Here is a 16,190-nt window from a genome sequence, read left to right as displayed (position 1 = left end):
TAAAATTAAATAAAATCTTAAAAAAAATTTTTATACTGAGATGACTACCTCACCACATAAAAATACACATATAAAGGAAACAAGGAAATACTGTAAACAATTTAGGATGCAATTAGGAGCAAAGTCTCTATTTTAATATTTGGGTTTTTTTAATATTAAAAAGGGAATCCTTGTTATTAATAGTCATAATCTGTCCTGGCTGGTGTGGCTCAGTGGATTGAGTACCAGCCTGAGAACCAAAGGCTTGCCAGTTTGATTCCCAGGCAGGTCACATGCCTGGGTTGTGGGCCAGGTCCCCAGTAGGGGGTGCGTAAGAGGCTACCACACACTGATGCTTCTCTTCCTCTCTTTCTCCTTACCTTGCCCTGTCTCTAAAAATAAATAAAATCTTTAAAATTTTTTTTTTAATTTGGAAGGAAAATTTATTCTCCATCTAAACTACATCTTCTACTTAACACTAGCATTTATCTCTACCAAACATGTCCATTTCTTTCTTTGTGGGTGTGTCTCTTCTTAATTGTCTGATGCAGACAGCTGAAAGTAAAATGCAAAGCAACAAAGTGAATAAGCAAATCTGTCATAAAAGTCAGGATTTCCTAAGGTCGAGGAACATAATGGAGTGCTGCTCCCATCACGCTGGAAGTCACCAACAATGAAGATCTGGTGCACTTAGTGTTCAATAACGGTGGAAGGGTAGAAGAGAGAATTATGAAAGCTGATGGCAGGAAAGGTACTTGAAGGGAAAATTATTTGAATATCAAAAGAATGTATGCCCTCTGGGAAAATAAAGCTCAAGTATATATTTTATCAAAAAAAATCAACCCTCTTTATGATTATGTTACAAGGTTAAATGTGAAGTAGTGGATATAACAAAATTTTGTTTGGAAAACTTATGCCTCCAAAACCAAACACTAATTTCATTCTTTATTCATTTAAAGAAATCTATGGACGGATTTCTGTCCTGGGTAAAACAGAGACAGCATACTCTACTTTGTTCCCACTAAAGGTAGTTATAAAAACCAGGGGCAACTATTTAGGACTCCGAAAAGTAAACAGTAGCAGGAAGATTGGGGAAGAAGACTGGAATTCAAAGTACCGCTGAATCAAGGAGGAACTTAGCACATTTCTTTTACCTCTACTATCCCCTGGTAGGGACACAATGCAGCCCGAAATCTGGAAGCATCTATTAGTGTGGACAGAGAGAGCTCCAGGAAAAACCCTAGTCTAGTTCTGGCTTGAAAAGTGGGAAAGGTGTCTCCAAAAATTCAAGAATGTATATGGAAACATGCCATTTTCTTTTTCTTTTTACTGTTCTCATGTGTGCCAGCCCAAAGCAAACTTGTACTGGCAGCAGTGGCAAAAGGAACGTAGCAGAAAACTAAAACTGAATGACAGGAACCCTCCTCTGCAATCCTAGAAGCAGTAGTCTGAATAGGTACTGTGAGCCTTCAATGCTTTTTCTCTCTGTTCTCCTGACACTTGTCCCCAGACACTGGAAAAGGTTGTTCCAATGAACTGTGAAGTACTGAAGAGAGCATGCAGAGGGACCAGCACACATATGGATCGGACACTAAACAGCAGACCACAGACGCTGAGAACTGAAGAGATAATCCACAACGCAAGTCTCAAACTGCTCACTAGGTGGCATACTCATAGGACCAATCCAAATAGGTTTGCAAAGGCTTTGAAACTTGCACTGACATTGAAACCAACCCACAGAAGGATGGTGAGAACTTGTGACCTGAATCTAAGCGGGTTGATTGCCTCCTAATACAAAACTATCAACATTCCCCATTATATTGAAACAAGACTGAGAATATCGTAGCAGAATACTTAAAATGTCCAAGATCCAATCCAAAATTACTTGGCCTAGGCAAAACCAGGAAAATCTTAAACTGCATAAAAAATCCAATTAATAGATAACAATGCTGAAATTACATACATGTCGAAATTATCTGACAATGTTGATAATTTCAACATGTGATAACACACATGTTGAAATCTGGCAATGACTTTAAAGTAGCTTCATAAAAATGCTTGAAAGTAAAAGGAACACTTTTGAAACAAAAAGAAAGTCTCATCAAAGAAACAAAAAGAAGAATCAAATGGAAATTTTAGAACTTAAATAACCAAAATTTTAAAATGGAGAGAAAATAATTAAAAAAAAACACAGTGCCTCAAGAATCTATGGGATGATACCAAAAGGTCTAATATTGGAGCTACTGTAGACATGGAAGGAAAGGAGAATGTGGAACAGAAAATCTATTTAAAGAAATAGTAGCTGAGCCCTGGCTGGTATAGGTTCAATTGGTTGGGCATTGTCCCACAAAGCAAAAGATTGCCAGTTTGATTCCAGGTCAGGGTAAACGCCTGGGCCCAGTACGTAGTGTAGGCATGGGCAAGAGGCAACAATGATGTTTCTCTCACACATTGATGTTTCTCTCTCCTTCTCTTCCTCCCTCCCTTCCCCTCTTTCTAAGAATGAATAAATAAAATCTTTAAAAAAATGAATAGCTGAAAACTTCTCAAATTCAGTGAATGACAAACTTAGAAATTCAAGAAGCTCATCAAACTCTAAAGAAGATAAATTCAAAGAAATATAAACCAGACATGTCACTTGAAAATTCTACTGAACAATTAAAGAACAAACAACACCAATTCTACATACTCTCCACCCAAAAACAGAAGAGGAAAGAACACTTGACAACTCATTTTTGTGTCCAACATATCAAAACTATACCAAGACAGTATAAAAAAATACAGACCAATATCCCTCATAAAATAAGTGCAAAATACTCAATAAAATACTAGGAATTCAAATCCAGAAATAGGAAAAAGGAATAATATACTATGACCACATCCTGTAAATGTAAGGATGGCTCAATATTCAAAAATTAATGGACTGCCCTGGCTGGTGTGGCTCAGTGGATTGAGTGCTGGCCTGCGAAGCAAGGGGTCACTGGTTCAATTCCCAGTCAGGGCACATGCCTGGGTTGTGGGCCAAGTCCCCACTAGGGGGTGCGTGTGAGAGGCAACCACACATTGATGTTTCTCTCCCTATCTCCCTCCCTTCCCCTCTAAAAATGAATAAATAAAATCTTTTAAAAAATAAAAAATGGAGGAATGTTCTTAAAAAAATTAATGGACTAAAGAAGAAAAACCACATAATCCTATCAATAGATGCAGAAAATTCATTTGACAAAATACACCCATTCATAATAAAAACTCTCAGTAAACTACCAATAGAGGAGAACCTCCTCAACCTGATAATGTGCATCTACAAAACCTATAGCTAACATCATACTTAACGCTAACTGAATCCTTTCCCCACAGATCAGGAACAAGACAAGGGTCATTTGAAAATTCCAGATAGTGCAGTAAGTAAAGAAAAAAGAAGCATACGGGCTGGAAAAGAAAGTAATAAAACTGTCCCTACTTACAGACAACATAATCACGTACACAGAAAATACCAAGAAATCTACCAAAAAACTCCTAGTGAGTTTAGAAAGGTTGCCTCTCTAAATATCTCGATACAAGGTAAAGAGACAAAAATCGTATTTCTATATTTAGCAATGGACAATTAGAAATCAAAATGAAAAAAACAATATCCTTTACAATAGGGGCCTCAAATATTAAAGTATAAATATAAAAAAGACATGCACAGGACTAAAACTGTAGAGCTCTGATGAAAGAAATCAAGGACGGCCTAAGTAAATACAGAGGCATAATGTGCTCATGGATTTGAAGATTCTCCAAATTCATCTATATATTTAAAGGAATTCCTATTAAAATCCCAGCAGGATATTTTTGTAGATATAGACAAGATTTTTCTAAATTTATATGGAAAGGCAAAGAAACTAGAATAGCCAAAGTAATCTTGAAAAAAAAAAAAAAAAGAATAAAATTGGAGGACTCATCTCCCAATTTTAAGAACTACCATAAAGCTACAGTTTTCAAGACGATGTGCTATTTGTAAAGGGATAGACACATAGGTTAACTGAATAGAATAGAGTCCAGAAATAGTTCCACACAAATACGGACAACTGATTTTTGACAAAGGCAATTCAATGGAGAAAGGACAGTCTCTTCAACAAAATGTGTTGAAACAATTAAACAGCCACATGCAAAAACAAAACAAAACACCTCACAGTTTATACAAAAATAAACTCAAAACACATGATTTGTTCTAAATGTAAAACTATATAATTTTAAGAAGAAAACAGGAGAATTTGTCATGCCTGCTGTTATACAAAGAGTGCTTAGACATGAACCCAAAGCATGATCCATAAAAGATAAAGACTGATAAAAATGTAAAACTTTTGTTTTGCAAAAGATATTGTTAAAACAATGTACAGACAGATGCTCCATTCTTTGTGCTCAGGTAAGGAGGAGCCTGGCAAGGTCTTGATCGGGCAACATAAAAATGCTGCTTCACTGGGCAACGTGACACAGGAGGGCATTTGTTACAGTGATGCTGAAGAGTGGGAAAAAGGGAGTGGTGCCAGAAGACAGGGAAGAGCCCAAGGCTGAGCCAAAGGTCAAGAAGAGTAAGTTGGGCCTGGCTGGGTGGTTCAGTTGGTTGGAGCATCATCCCATGCACCGAAAGGTTGCAGGTTTGATTCCCGGTCAAAACACATACCTAAGTGGCGGGTTCTATCCCTGGTCGGGGCATGTATAGGACGCAACCTATGGGTTTCTCTCTCACATCGATGTTTCTTTCTCTCCCTCTCTCCCTCTCTCTAAAAATTAGTGAACATGTCCTCAGGTGAGGATTAAACAAAAAGAAGAGTAAGTTGGTGTTAGGAGCAAAGAAAAATAAAAAAGAAGGAGCAGGAGAGGGGCCAGTCCTGCATGAGGACCCACCCCTCGATCAGAAAACCTCACCCAGTAGCCAAACAGGCACACTCAAGATCCGCTCCTGGAATGTGGATGGGCTTCGAGATCGGATTAAGAAGCAAGGTTTAGATAGGATAAAGGAAGAAACCCCAGATATCCTGTGCCTGCAGGAACTTCAAGAGCTGCCTGGACTATCCCATCAGTACTGGCCCAGTCCTTCAGACAAGGAAGGGTGCAGTGGTGTGGGCCTAATCTTCCGCCAATGCCCTCTCAAAGTCTCCCATGGCACTGGCTAGATTTGATACATTTGTGCTGGTAACAGCCTGTGTACCTAGTGCAGGCCAAGGTCTGGTGCATGTAGAGTACCAGCAACGCCGGGATGAAGTCTTTCTCAAGTTCCTGAAGGGCGCGACTTCCCGCATGCTCCTTGTGCAGTATAGGAACATGAAGAAACTGACCTTCAAAACCCCAAGGGAAACAAAAAGAATGCTGACTTCATTCCAAAAGAGTGGCGAAACTTTGGGGAACTGCTGCACATTGTGCCACTAGCTGACAGTTCCCGGCACCTCTACCCCGACATGAGTGATGCCTATGCCTTCTGGACCTACATGATGAATGTTCAATTCAAAAATGTTGGTTGGCATCTTGATTACTTTTTGGTGTCTCACTCTCTGTTACCTGCATTGTGTGACAGCAAGATCCTTTCCAATGCCCTGGGCAGTGACCACTGGATCATCACCCTATAGCTAGCACTGTGATACCTCCCCCGAATCACTTTAAGCCTGGGAAATAAGCTGTCCAAACTAGCTTTATTGTGAAACTGCTATGCTCTCTAGAGAATTCTGTACTGTATTTTCCTTCTAAAAATATGAATCCTTCAACCAGACTTCTAGTGACAGATGGGTTTCCTTTAAGCCCAAGGTTCTGTTTTTTTTTGTGTGTGGGTTTTGTTCTTCAAAACAAAAGCTACTGAGAACCTCCTTTGAACTGTCCATGTGAAGATAATGAACCATAGATTCAAAAAAAAGAATGTAAAGACATACTACAGACTGGGAGAAAATATCTGCAAACCAGATATCTAACAAGAGATTTGTATGCAGAACATATAAAGAACTCTCAAAACTCAACAGTAACTAAACAAACAATACAATTAAAAAATGGGCAAAAGATTACTAACAAACAGACCAGGCCATTCACCAAAGACACATACACAGCAAGTAAACACAAGAAAAAATTGTTCAGCATTAGTCATTTGAGAAATGCAAATTAAAATTATGATGGGTTACCACAACACACCTATTAGGATAGCTAGAAAAATGCTAACAATAATAAGTGTTGATGAGAAATGGAACAACCACTCTGGAAAATGGTTTGGCAGGGTCTTATAATGTCAAACATACACTTACCATGTGACCAAAAAATCCCACTCCTAGCTATTTACACTAGGGAAATGAAATCTTATATGCATACAAAAATGTATAACGCCCTGAATGGTGTGGCTCAGTGGGTTAGGGGTCGTCCAGCAAACCAAAGGGTTGGCAGTTCAATTCCCTGTCATGCCTGGGTTGTGGGCCAGGTCCTCAGTTGGGGGTATGCAAGAGGCAACCGTTTGATGTTTCTCTCCATCTCTTTCTCCCTCCCTTCCCTTCTCCATAAAAGTAAATAAAATCAAAAAAATTTTAAAAACCTATACACAAATGTTTACAGCAGCCTGACTAAAAATTGGAAATATCTCAAATATCATCTATGGATAAACAAACGGTGGTATACCCACACAATGTATACTACTTGGCAATAAAAATGAGTAAATTATTGATGGATGCAACATGCAACTACTCAGAAGACTCTGAAAGACAGTATGTTGAATAAAAAATGCCATTCTCAAAGATTACATACTGCATGATTCCAGTAGTATGTTATTCTCTAAAAGATATAACTATAGTGACAGAGAATACACTGGTAGTTGCCAGGAGTTAGGGATACATTTGGGTGTGATTACAAAGGGATAGCATGAGAGATTTTGGAGTGGTTCAACTGTTCTGATCCTAAGTGTGATGGTGATTACATAAACCTATACATGTGTTAAAAATTCATAGAACTGTATACACATATATACAAAAGTCACTTTTGCTCTATGTTAACTTAGAAAATAAAACTAAAAAACCCAGAGTGCAAGTATAAATTAAATCATTAAAAATAAAAGTAACTTATTCTCCTTTTAGTTTCACAAAATGAAATCTTAGTCAAGCTCTTTTTTCACTATGAACAATGAAATATTGATTCTTGGTTTTTTAAAGATTTTATTTATTTATTTTTAGAGAGAGGGGAAAAGAGGGAGAAAGAGAGGGAGAGAAACATCAATGTGCGGTTGCCTCTTGCGCACCCCCTACCGGGGACCTGACCCGCAACCCAGGCATGTGCCCTGATTGGGAATCGAACTGGAGACCATTTGGCTCACAGGCCCACGCTCAATCCACTGAGCTACACCAGCCAGGGTTGATTCTTGTTTTATGTGAACTTACTTTAAGTAGTCTTTTTCATTACCCAATATTCTCCAATAAGCAAGATCTCCTTTATATTAAAATATACATTGAAACAGAAAAAAGAATAGAAAGATATATGCCAATGATAATATAGAAAGTTGTTTCTGGGTAATGAGATTTTAAGAGGATTTTTAAAATTTTCTTAATTTTCTAGAATGAACTTGCAGAAGTTTGATAATCAACAGGAAAAAGGTAAAAAACTCTTCCAATCTAGTCCTAGTAATGTTTTTGTAAGGGAACTCTAGGGCTCTGGTCTGTATGCACATAGAAGACACGCAGCTAGGAGAGAAGGTAGCCAACACAGGAAAGATCACATCTGCTTGCTGGTGGTACTGGTGAAGGTACAAAAACTGGCTACTCTTAGGAAGGGGGAGGGTAACTCACCTGAGACTGTTTGAAAACATCCTTCCCAACCACATCCAGGTTAGAGGGGTCTTTGATGGAACTAACGTACTCAGAAACAGCCTTGATCACCACATCACAAGGAGGAAGAACCAGCTGATGAGCTCGGACCTAGAAAAGTTAATATAAGCAAGGAACAATGGCATCAGACATGGTTCATTAAGAAAAAGGGTGAGGTCAGAGTGAGATACAGAATTCAAATTCAGTAAATCCACTGACAGTTAAAATTTTTTTCTTTAAAAATAGTTTTCATCCTAATTCTCAGTACAGAATACTCAGAAAAGATTGAAAAGTGTTAAAGAAAGGTAAAGTCATATTATCCATAATCCTACTAGAGAAATAAACACAGATTTATGACACTGCCATAATTAATCAGTTTTCTTTCATGTAACACTTTGCCTGCTTCCAATTTTTTGCCATTAAAGATAATATTGTAATATGTGGACCATATTTGGATCCAGATTTGAACAAACCACAAAAAGGGCTTTTTTGAGACAATGAGGAAAATCCAAAAATGGGAAGGATATTAAGATGACAACAAGAAATTATCATTAATTTGTCAGGAGTAATAATGGCATTATGATGATGTATGAAAATGCCTATTGATTTTAGAGGTGCATATCGAAGAATGTGGGAGTGAAGTGACTTGAGGTATGGAATTTATTTTAAAATACATTAATGAGAGAGGCTTCTAGTCATGATGGCTATGTAGGCAGCCATGGCTCACCTCTTCACACAACCACATCAAAATTACAACTAAAATACAGAAGTTCCACCCAAGATGGAGGCGTAGGTAGAAACCCTTCATTCCTCGCACAACCAAAAGATGGATAACAACCAATCTAAAAATCAATAAACAACCAGAGGCGCCAGAAAATCAAACCGCATGGAAGTCCAACAACCAAGGAATTAAAGAAAAAATCAAACAGAACAACCAGACCAAAAAGAACCCGAGGGGAGACAGCAGACTGTGTGGGTGGGTCTGGCTAAGAAAAACCACAGTGAGGCAGTGGACCCCACGGGAGGAGCCGGCTGAAGGCGAAACTGAGACTCAGAGGTGACTGTGGACTACGGCAGGGGTTGCCGAGGTGGGAGAAACTCCCAGTCTCACAGAAGAGTTTGCTGGAAAGTGGGGCTACAGCCAAGCAGGTGAGCTGCATTGTTCCCTCTCTGGCCCTTCCCCCATGGGTAGCACCACAGTGCAGCAAGGAGGGTTACCCTGCCCTGGTGAATACCTAAGCCCCCGCCCCCTTACGACTTATCAGGTACACCCAGACAAAGAAATATGGCCCAAATGAAAGAACAGACCAAAACCTCAGAAGGAGAGCTAAGCAGTGAGGAGATTGCCAACCTATCTGATGGAGAATTTAAAGCCCTGGTAATCAAAGTGCTCACAGAACTGATTGAGCTTGGTCGAAAAATGAAAGAACAAATGAAAGATACCCAAAGTGAAGTAAAGAAAATATTCAGGGAACCAACAGTGACAGGAAGGAAACCAGGACTCAAATCAGCGATTTGGAACAAAAGGAAGAAATAAACATCCAACCAGAACAGAATGAAGAAACAAGAATTCAAAAAAGTGAAGAGTCTTAGGAACCTCTCGGACAACCTGAAATGTTCCATATCCGAATTATAGGGGTGCCAGGAGAACAACAGCAAGAAATTGAAAACTTATTTGAACAAATAATGAAGGAAAACTTCCCCAATCTGGCAAATGAAATAGACTTCCAAGAAGTCCGGGAAGCCCAGAGAGCCCCAAAGAAATTGGACCCCAAGGGGAACACACCAAGGCACATCATCATTAAGTTATTGAAGATTAAAGATAAAGAGAGAATCTTAAAAGCAGCAAGAGAAAAGGAGACAGTTACCTACAAAGGAGTTTCCACAAGACCATCAGCTGATTTCTCTAAAGAAACCTTGCAGGCAAGAAGGGGCTGGAAAGAAGTATTCAAAGTCATGAAAGGCAAGGACCTACATCCAAGATTACTGTATCCAGCAAAGCTATCATTTAGAATGGAAGGGTAGGTAAAGTGCTTCCCCAATAAGGGCAAGTTAAAGGAGTTCATCATCACCAAGCCCTTATGATATGAAATGTTAAAGGGACTTATCTAAGAAAAAGAAAATAAAAAATATGAACAAATAAAATGACAACAAACACAAGTATCAACAAATGAACCTAAAAGAAAAGAAAAATAACAAAAACAAAAATTAAGCAAACAACTCCAACAGGAACAGAATCAGAGAAATGGACATCACACAGATGGATTTCAGTGGGGAGGGGGAAGGGAGGAATAGGGGGGAAAAGGTGCAGGGAAGAAAAAGCATAATTAGTAGGCATAAAATATACAGGGAGAGGTCAAAAATGGTATAGGAAACAGAGAACTCAAAGAACTTATATTTACAACCCATGGACATGAACTAAGTGCGGGGGAATGCTGGAGGGTTGGGGGGTGCAGAGTGAAGGGAGGATAAAGGGGGAAAAATTGGGAAAAATGTAATAGCATAATCAACAAAAATACTTTAAAAATTACAACTAAAATATAGAACAACCATCACTCAGGAACATCAAAAATCGAGTTGAATGGAAGTTTGACAACTATGGAATTAAAGAAACCACAGCCATCCAGACTGGTAGGAAGGGGCGCAGATGCAGAATGGGCTGGCCCCACATCCACGTGGATAAAAATTCGGGGTGGATATCTTGGGAGCAAGGAGTCCCAGACCCATACCAGGCCCCCCAGACCAGGGTTCCAGTGTCAAGAAGATAAGTTCTCATAACTTCTGGCTCTGAAAACCAGCAGAGATTGAGTCGGTGGAGGAGGCCTCTGGAGCCCTAAGCAGTTCCTCTTAAACAACCCACACAAGGACTCACCTACTCAGACTCACACCCTCTGAGTCCCAGAACCGGGTTGGCAGCCTGAAGGGCACCAGTGGTATACAAGGAGAGACCATGGTGCCTGGCTGCAGAGTGAGCAGAGAACATTATCCCTTTGTTGAGCCCTCCCGGCACAGAGCAGGTAGGTTAGTGCCGTTATCTCAGACTCCATCAACCTGGCAAACACTGTGTGACCCACCTTGTAGATCCACAGAGGCCCGAATCCACACATTATGGGCCCTCTCAAGCTGCTTTTCCATATGAATGGCTAGTCTTGGCTCCTAAATCCTATCAAACAAGCAACAGCTGGCTTCAGTGAGCCCTAGCACAGCCAGATTAGAGTCATAGCTTGGTTTCACCTGGGAATCTCCAAGCCCAGCATAGGTAACAGCCATCTCAGATTGCTTTATAGCTCATGCATGGTGGCCCTGCACAAAACACAGGTGGGGGCTGACCTTGTCCTGCACCACCTGGGAAACCCCAGGGCCAGAGCACCCAGTGGACAGCTACAGACCGCATCAGAGCACCACCTCCCTGCCCCTGAACAGCTGATCCACCTCAGAGGGCGGAGGTTGGTGGTCGGTGGTCACAGCCAGTCCCTGCAGCTGACTGGCTTGGATAAGTCCCTTCCATTGATCTGCCAACTGAAACCAAGGCTCAACTACAAGAGGGGGATGTACTCAGCCCAAATGAAGGGCGCAACTCGGGTACCCAGCTTGGGTGATGGGGAGGCTGTGCCACTGGACTCTACAGGACACCTACTACATTAGGCCACACTTACCAAGACAGGGAATCATAGCAGCTCTACCTGTACATACAAACAAATACAGGAAAGCTGCCAAAATGAGGAGACAAGGAAACATGGCCCAAATGAAAGGACAGATCAAAACTCTAGAAAAAGAACTAAGCAAAACGGAGATATGTAATCTATCAGATGCAGAGTTCAAAACACTGGTTATAAGGATGCTCAAGGAACTTAGTGAGGACCTTAATAGCATAAAAAAGATCTAGTTAGAAATGAAGGAGACACTAATTGAAATAAAGAACAACTTACAAGGAAAACAACAGTAGAGTGGATGAAACCAAGAATCAAATCGATGTTGTGGAACATAAGGAAGCAAAAAACAACCAATCAGAACCACAAGAAGAAAAAAGAATCCTCCCCCCCAAAAAAAAACCAACCCAAAACAAAACAAAAACAAAGACAGAGTAAGCAGCCTCTGGGACAACTACAATCATTTCAACATTCACATCACAGGGGTGCCAGAAGGAGAAGAGAAAGAGCAAGAAATTGTAAATCTATCTGAAAAAACAGCAAAAGAAAACTCCCCTAATTTGGTGAAGGGAATAGACATGCAAGTCCAGGAAGCACAGATAACCCCAATTATGATAGATGCAAAGAGGCCCACTCCAAGATACATCATTATTAAAACGCCAAAGGTTAAAGATAAAGAGAGACTGTTAAGAGCAAGAGAAAACAATTTAATTACTGGAAGGTTGCCAGATGGGAGGGGGTGTGGGGAAATGGGTGAAGAGCTGAGGGGATTGAGAGGTACAAATAGGTAGTTACAGAATAGCCATGGGGATGTAAAGTACAGTATAGGAAATGGAGCAGCCAAAAACTTATACACATGACCCATGGACATGAACAATGGTGGGAGGACTGCCTGATGGAGTGGGGGATGCTGGGTGGAGGGGAGTAAAGGGGGAAAAATCAGGACAACTGTAATAGAATAATGAAAATATAATTAAAATAAAATAAAATAGATTAGCAACAGCCGCAAAATAACCCCAGCAAGTATGGCCACATCTTGATAACTATTGCAGCTGGAAGATATTTCAATGATAGCTCACTATACAATTATATTATCTTCTCTACTTTTGTGACGCTTGAAAAATTTTTAAATAAAGTTTTTTTAATGCCATGATAAAATACAGGAATGATTTTTTTGCCCACTTTCCAATTATTTAATTACAAGCTTCCTAAAATGGCAATTACTGAGCCAAAGGGTATCAACTTCTTAAAGGCTTTTTATGTGAAAGGTCTAGGCAAAAGGCTGTTTCATTCCTTCAACAAATATTTACTGCCTATTTTGTGCCAGGCACTGTTCTAGGCACCAGGGGTACAGACAAAATAAACATAAACCACTGCCCTTATGGGAGCTGGTGTAGGTGTGTTGGGATAGGGTGAAGGGAATCAAACAGAATAAATAAGTAAAACATATAGTATGCTTGATGTAGATTAAGTGTATGGATAAAATCTAAGCAGAAAAGGGGCTAAGGAATGCTAGTGAGTGCATGTGTGTGCACCTGCACAAAATTTTAAATTGGGTGGTCAAGAAAGGCCTCACTGAGCAAATGGCATTTGAGAAAACTTACAGGAGTGAGGAAATAGCTGTGTGGGAGGAAAAAGCCTTCCAAGTAGAAGGAATGGCAAGTGCAAAGGTTTGAAGAGCAAAAGAGAAGGGAAGGTGAGATCAGAGCTGTAACAGGGGTTCAGACAGTACAAGGCTGTGTAGGCCATGGTAGAGATTTGGTGTATGACATAAAGAATCACTGGAGAATTCTGAATAGAGAAGTGACACGAGCTGAGTCAGTTTTTAAAAGAAACACCCTGGAAGTTGTCTTTGAGAATAGACTTGGGAGAAGGGGGTGGCTGGAAAGAGTGCAAGCAGAGGACCAATGATTAATAAGCTATTATAATAACCTAGGCAAGAAAGAATGGTAGCTTGACCAGGGTAGTACCAGGGAAAACTGATGGTATTTGCTGACAGAGGAGATGTGGGGCATGAGAAAGAGAAAAGTCAAGGACACCGCCGAGGTTTTTGAGCTGAGCAAATAGAAGGATGGGTTGCAATTAATGAAAATGGGGAAGGCTATGGGAGTAACAGGTTTAGGGGAAAGATCAGGAGTTTACATTTGGACATATTTTTTTAAACTATTTAGGTCATATTAGAATCTGAAGTTCAAGGGGGAAGTCAAAGCTGGAGACATATTTAGGAGTTGTCATTGGATACATGGTATTTAAAGTCATGACACCAGGTGAAATCATTCACCAAGGCAGTACCTATAGATAGAAGAGAAAGGACTGAGTATACAACTCTGGGACATTCCAAAGTTAAGAAGTTGAGAAGACAGGGAAGCAGCAAAGGAGTCAGAAGCATCAGCCAGTGAAGTAGAAAGCAACGAGAAGAGAGGGATGCCCTTAAAGCCAAGTGAAGAACATGTTTTTTTTGTTTTTTTGTTTTTCGACAGTGGCTGCACCAGTCTGCATTCCCACCAGCAGTGCATTAGGGTTCCCTTTTCTCCACATCCTCGCTAGTACTTGTTGTTTGTTGATTTGTTAATGATGGCCATTGTGACTGGTGTGTAGTGGTATCTCACTGTGGTTTTAATTTGCATCTCTCTGATGGCTAGTGATGCTGAGCATCCATCCTTTCATATGTCTCTGGGCCCTCTGTATGTCCTCCCTGGAGAAGTGTCTGTTCAAGGCCCTTGCCCATGTTTCTTTTTTCTTTTTTTTTTTAATTTTTATTGTTATTCAATTACAGTTGTATGCCTTTTCTCCCCATCCCTCCACCCCACCCCAGCTGAACTCACCTCCCTCCCCCACCTCCACCCTCCCCCTTGATTTTGTCCATGTGTCCTTTATAGTAGTTCCTGTAATCCCCTCTTCCCACTGTCCCCACCCCACTCCCCCCTGGCTATTGTTAGATTGTTCTTAACTTCAGTGTCTCTGGTTGTATTTTGTTTGCTTTTTTCTTCTATTGATTATGTTGAAGAACATGTTCTACGGAAGAAGGAGTAAGCAACTGAGTCAAATGCTGCTGATTGGTCAAGTAAGACAGAAACTGAAAGCTGGCCATTCGATTTATTAACATCAAAGTCAGTGGAGACTTTGTCAAGAGCAAGTTCAGCAAAGCAGATTGAAACAAGAACAGGGAAAGGAGATAGTAAACAGGTGAAGTATTGACAACCGTCCAGAAAAGTTTGATATAAGGGAAGGAAAACTATGGAGCAGTAGCTTGGGTAAAGGGAGTGAGGTCAAGAGCAGGTTTTGTTTTATTTAACAGGAATGCATGCTTATACATCTGACAGGAAAGAGCCAGTGAAGAGAACTTGAAGCAGGAGAAAGAAGGCAGAATTGATGAAGTGATGCCCTTAAGTTAGCTAGAGGGGATGGGATCTAGTGTAAGAGTGGAGGGGTTGGCCCTAGATAGGAACACGGACGGGTCATCCACAGTTAACAGGAAGCAGGCAGAGCATTTGGGCACAGAGTATTTTGGTCATGCAGGAAAGAAAATAAAAGGGTGGCAGCTGGTGGAAGTTCTCTTCCCATTGCTTCAATTGTCTCAGTGAAATTGGAAGCCAGGTCATGAGCTGAGGGTCAACAAGGAGGAGGGGGCATTAGAGGCTTGAGGAGAGAGGAAAAGGTGTGAAATAATTGTCTAGGAGAATAAAAGAACTAGAGAAAAATAATACAATCACCAACTTTTAGAAAAAGATTTTATTTATTTTTAGAGAAGGGTAGGGAGGGAGAAAGAAAGGGAGAGAAACATCAATATGTGGTTGCCTCTCCTGCACCTCCCACCAGGGAGCTGGCCTGCAACCCAGGCATGTGCACCGACTGGGAATCAAACTGGTGACCCTTTGGTTCACAGGCTGACGCTCAATCCACTGAGGCACACCAGCCAGGGCACAATCACCAACTTAACACTTCCAGCAGAAGTGTATGAGGAGTATCAATCTCATCATAGCCTTGATAGAAAAGGGTACATTATTTTTTAAATATTTACTCAATTGTTAGTTTTAGAAAATCACACTGTTCATTTAATCTGCATGTGTGATCACTTGGGAGGTTCGACATTTAGTCACACTGTTGGCCGCTTTATTTCATCTTTTGTGAATTGTCTGTTTCTGTCCTTTGTTCATTAGTTCATTTATTGGGGTATTAGTATCTTTCTGCATAGGTTTGTACAAATCCTTAAGATATTAAGGGTGTGAGATAACAGAAAATATATATTGGTCTCTGGATCCAGTTCCTGGCAGAGTTCTGAAACCCTTGAGTATCCTAAGTGGTAAGAGCAGTAGGAGCAACTCCTGTTCTGTTGAGCTGACTCTGGGTAGCATCCTGAATGGCTCCTGCCTGGGTGAGGGCTGGTCACCAGAAACACCAAGTCATGATTAATAGCTTGGAACTTTTAGCCCCACTTCCATTCTCTTAAGAAAGGAGAAGGGCTGAAAATGAAGGTAATGATTGATCATGTCTACATGATGAAGCTTCCATAAAATCCCAAAAGTATGGGTTTCAGAGAGCTTCTGGGTTGAACACATCTACCCTGGAAGGATGAGGCAGCCCAACTCCAGGGAGACAGAAGCTCCTCTGCTATGGACCCTCCCAGACTTCACTCTCTATATTTTTTCATCTGGCTGTTTATCCTGTACTTTTTGTCATATCTTTAATAAATTGGTAAAAGTAAGAAAGTTTCCATGAGTTCTGTGAACTGCTGTAGCAAAATTAACCGGACCCAAGG

The 16,190-nt window shown here is 40.5% G+C and overlaps 1 protein-coding gene and 1 pseudogene across 6 annotated transcripts in view; one reads left to right on the top strand and one right to left on the bottom strand.

Moving 5' to 3' along the window:
- The window catches only part of FAM120C (family with sequence similarity 120 member C), a 233,795-nt gene that overhangs the window by 45,632 nt on the left and 171,973 nt on the right, over nt 1-16,190 (bottom strand). For all 6 annotated transcript variants that reach the window (XR_008425969.2, XM_053916879.2, XM_053916876.2 and 3 more), the window contains one exon: nt 7,764-7,892. Coding sequence is in view for 5 of the 6 variants with exons in the window: in XM_053916879.2 (XP_053772854.1) it covers nt 7,764-7,892 (129 nt within the window). In the remaining variant the exon portion in view is untranslated. The remainder of the gene's footprint in view (nt 1-7,763; nt 7,893-16,190) is intronic.
- Nucleotides 1,554-5,594, top strand: LOC112308222 (DNA repair nuclease/redox regulator APEX1-like; annotated as a pseudogene).

Source organism: Desmodus rotundus, chromosome X, assembly GCF_022682495.2.
Source record: "Desmodus rotundus isolate HL8 chromosome X, HLdesRot8A.1, whole genome shotgun sequence".
In the NCBI taxonomy this organism is placed as follows: domain Eukaryota; kingdom Metazoa; phylum Chordata; class Mammalia; order Chiroptera; family Phyllostomidae; genus Desmodus; species Desmodus rotundus.
Note: the sequence above shows the minus strand (reverse complement) of the source record. Positions and strands in the feature narration are given on the sequence as shown.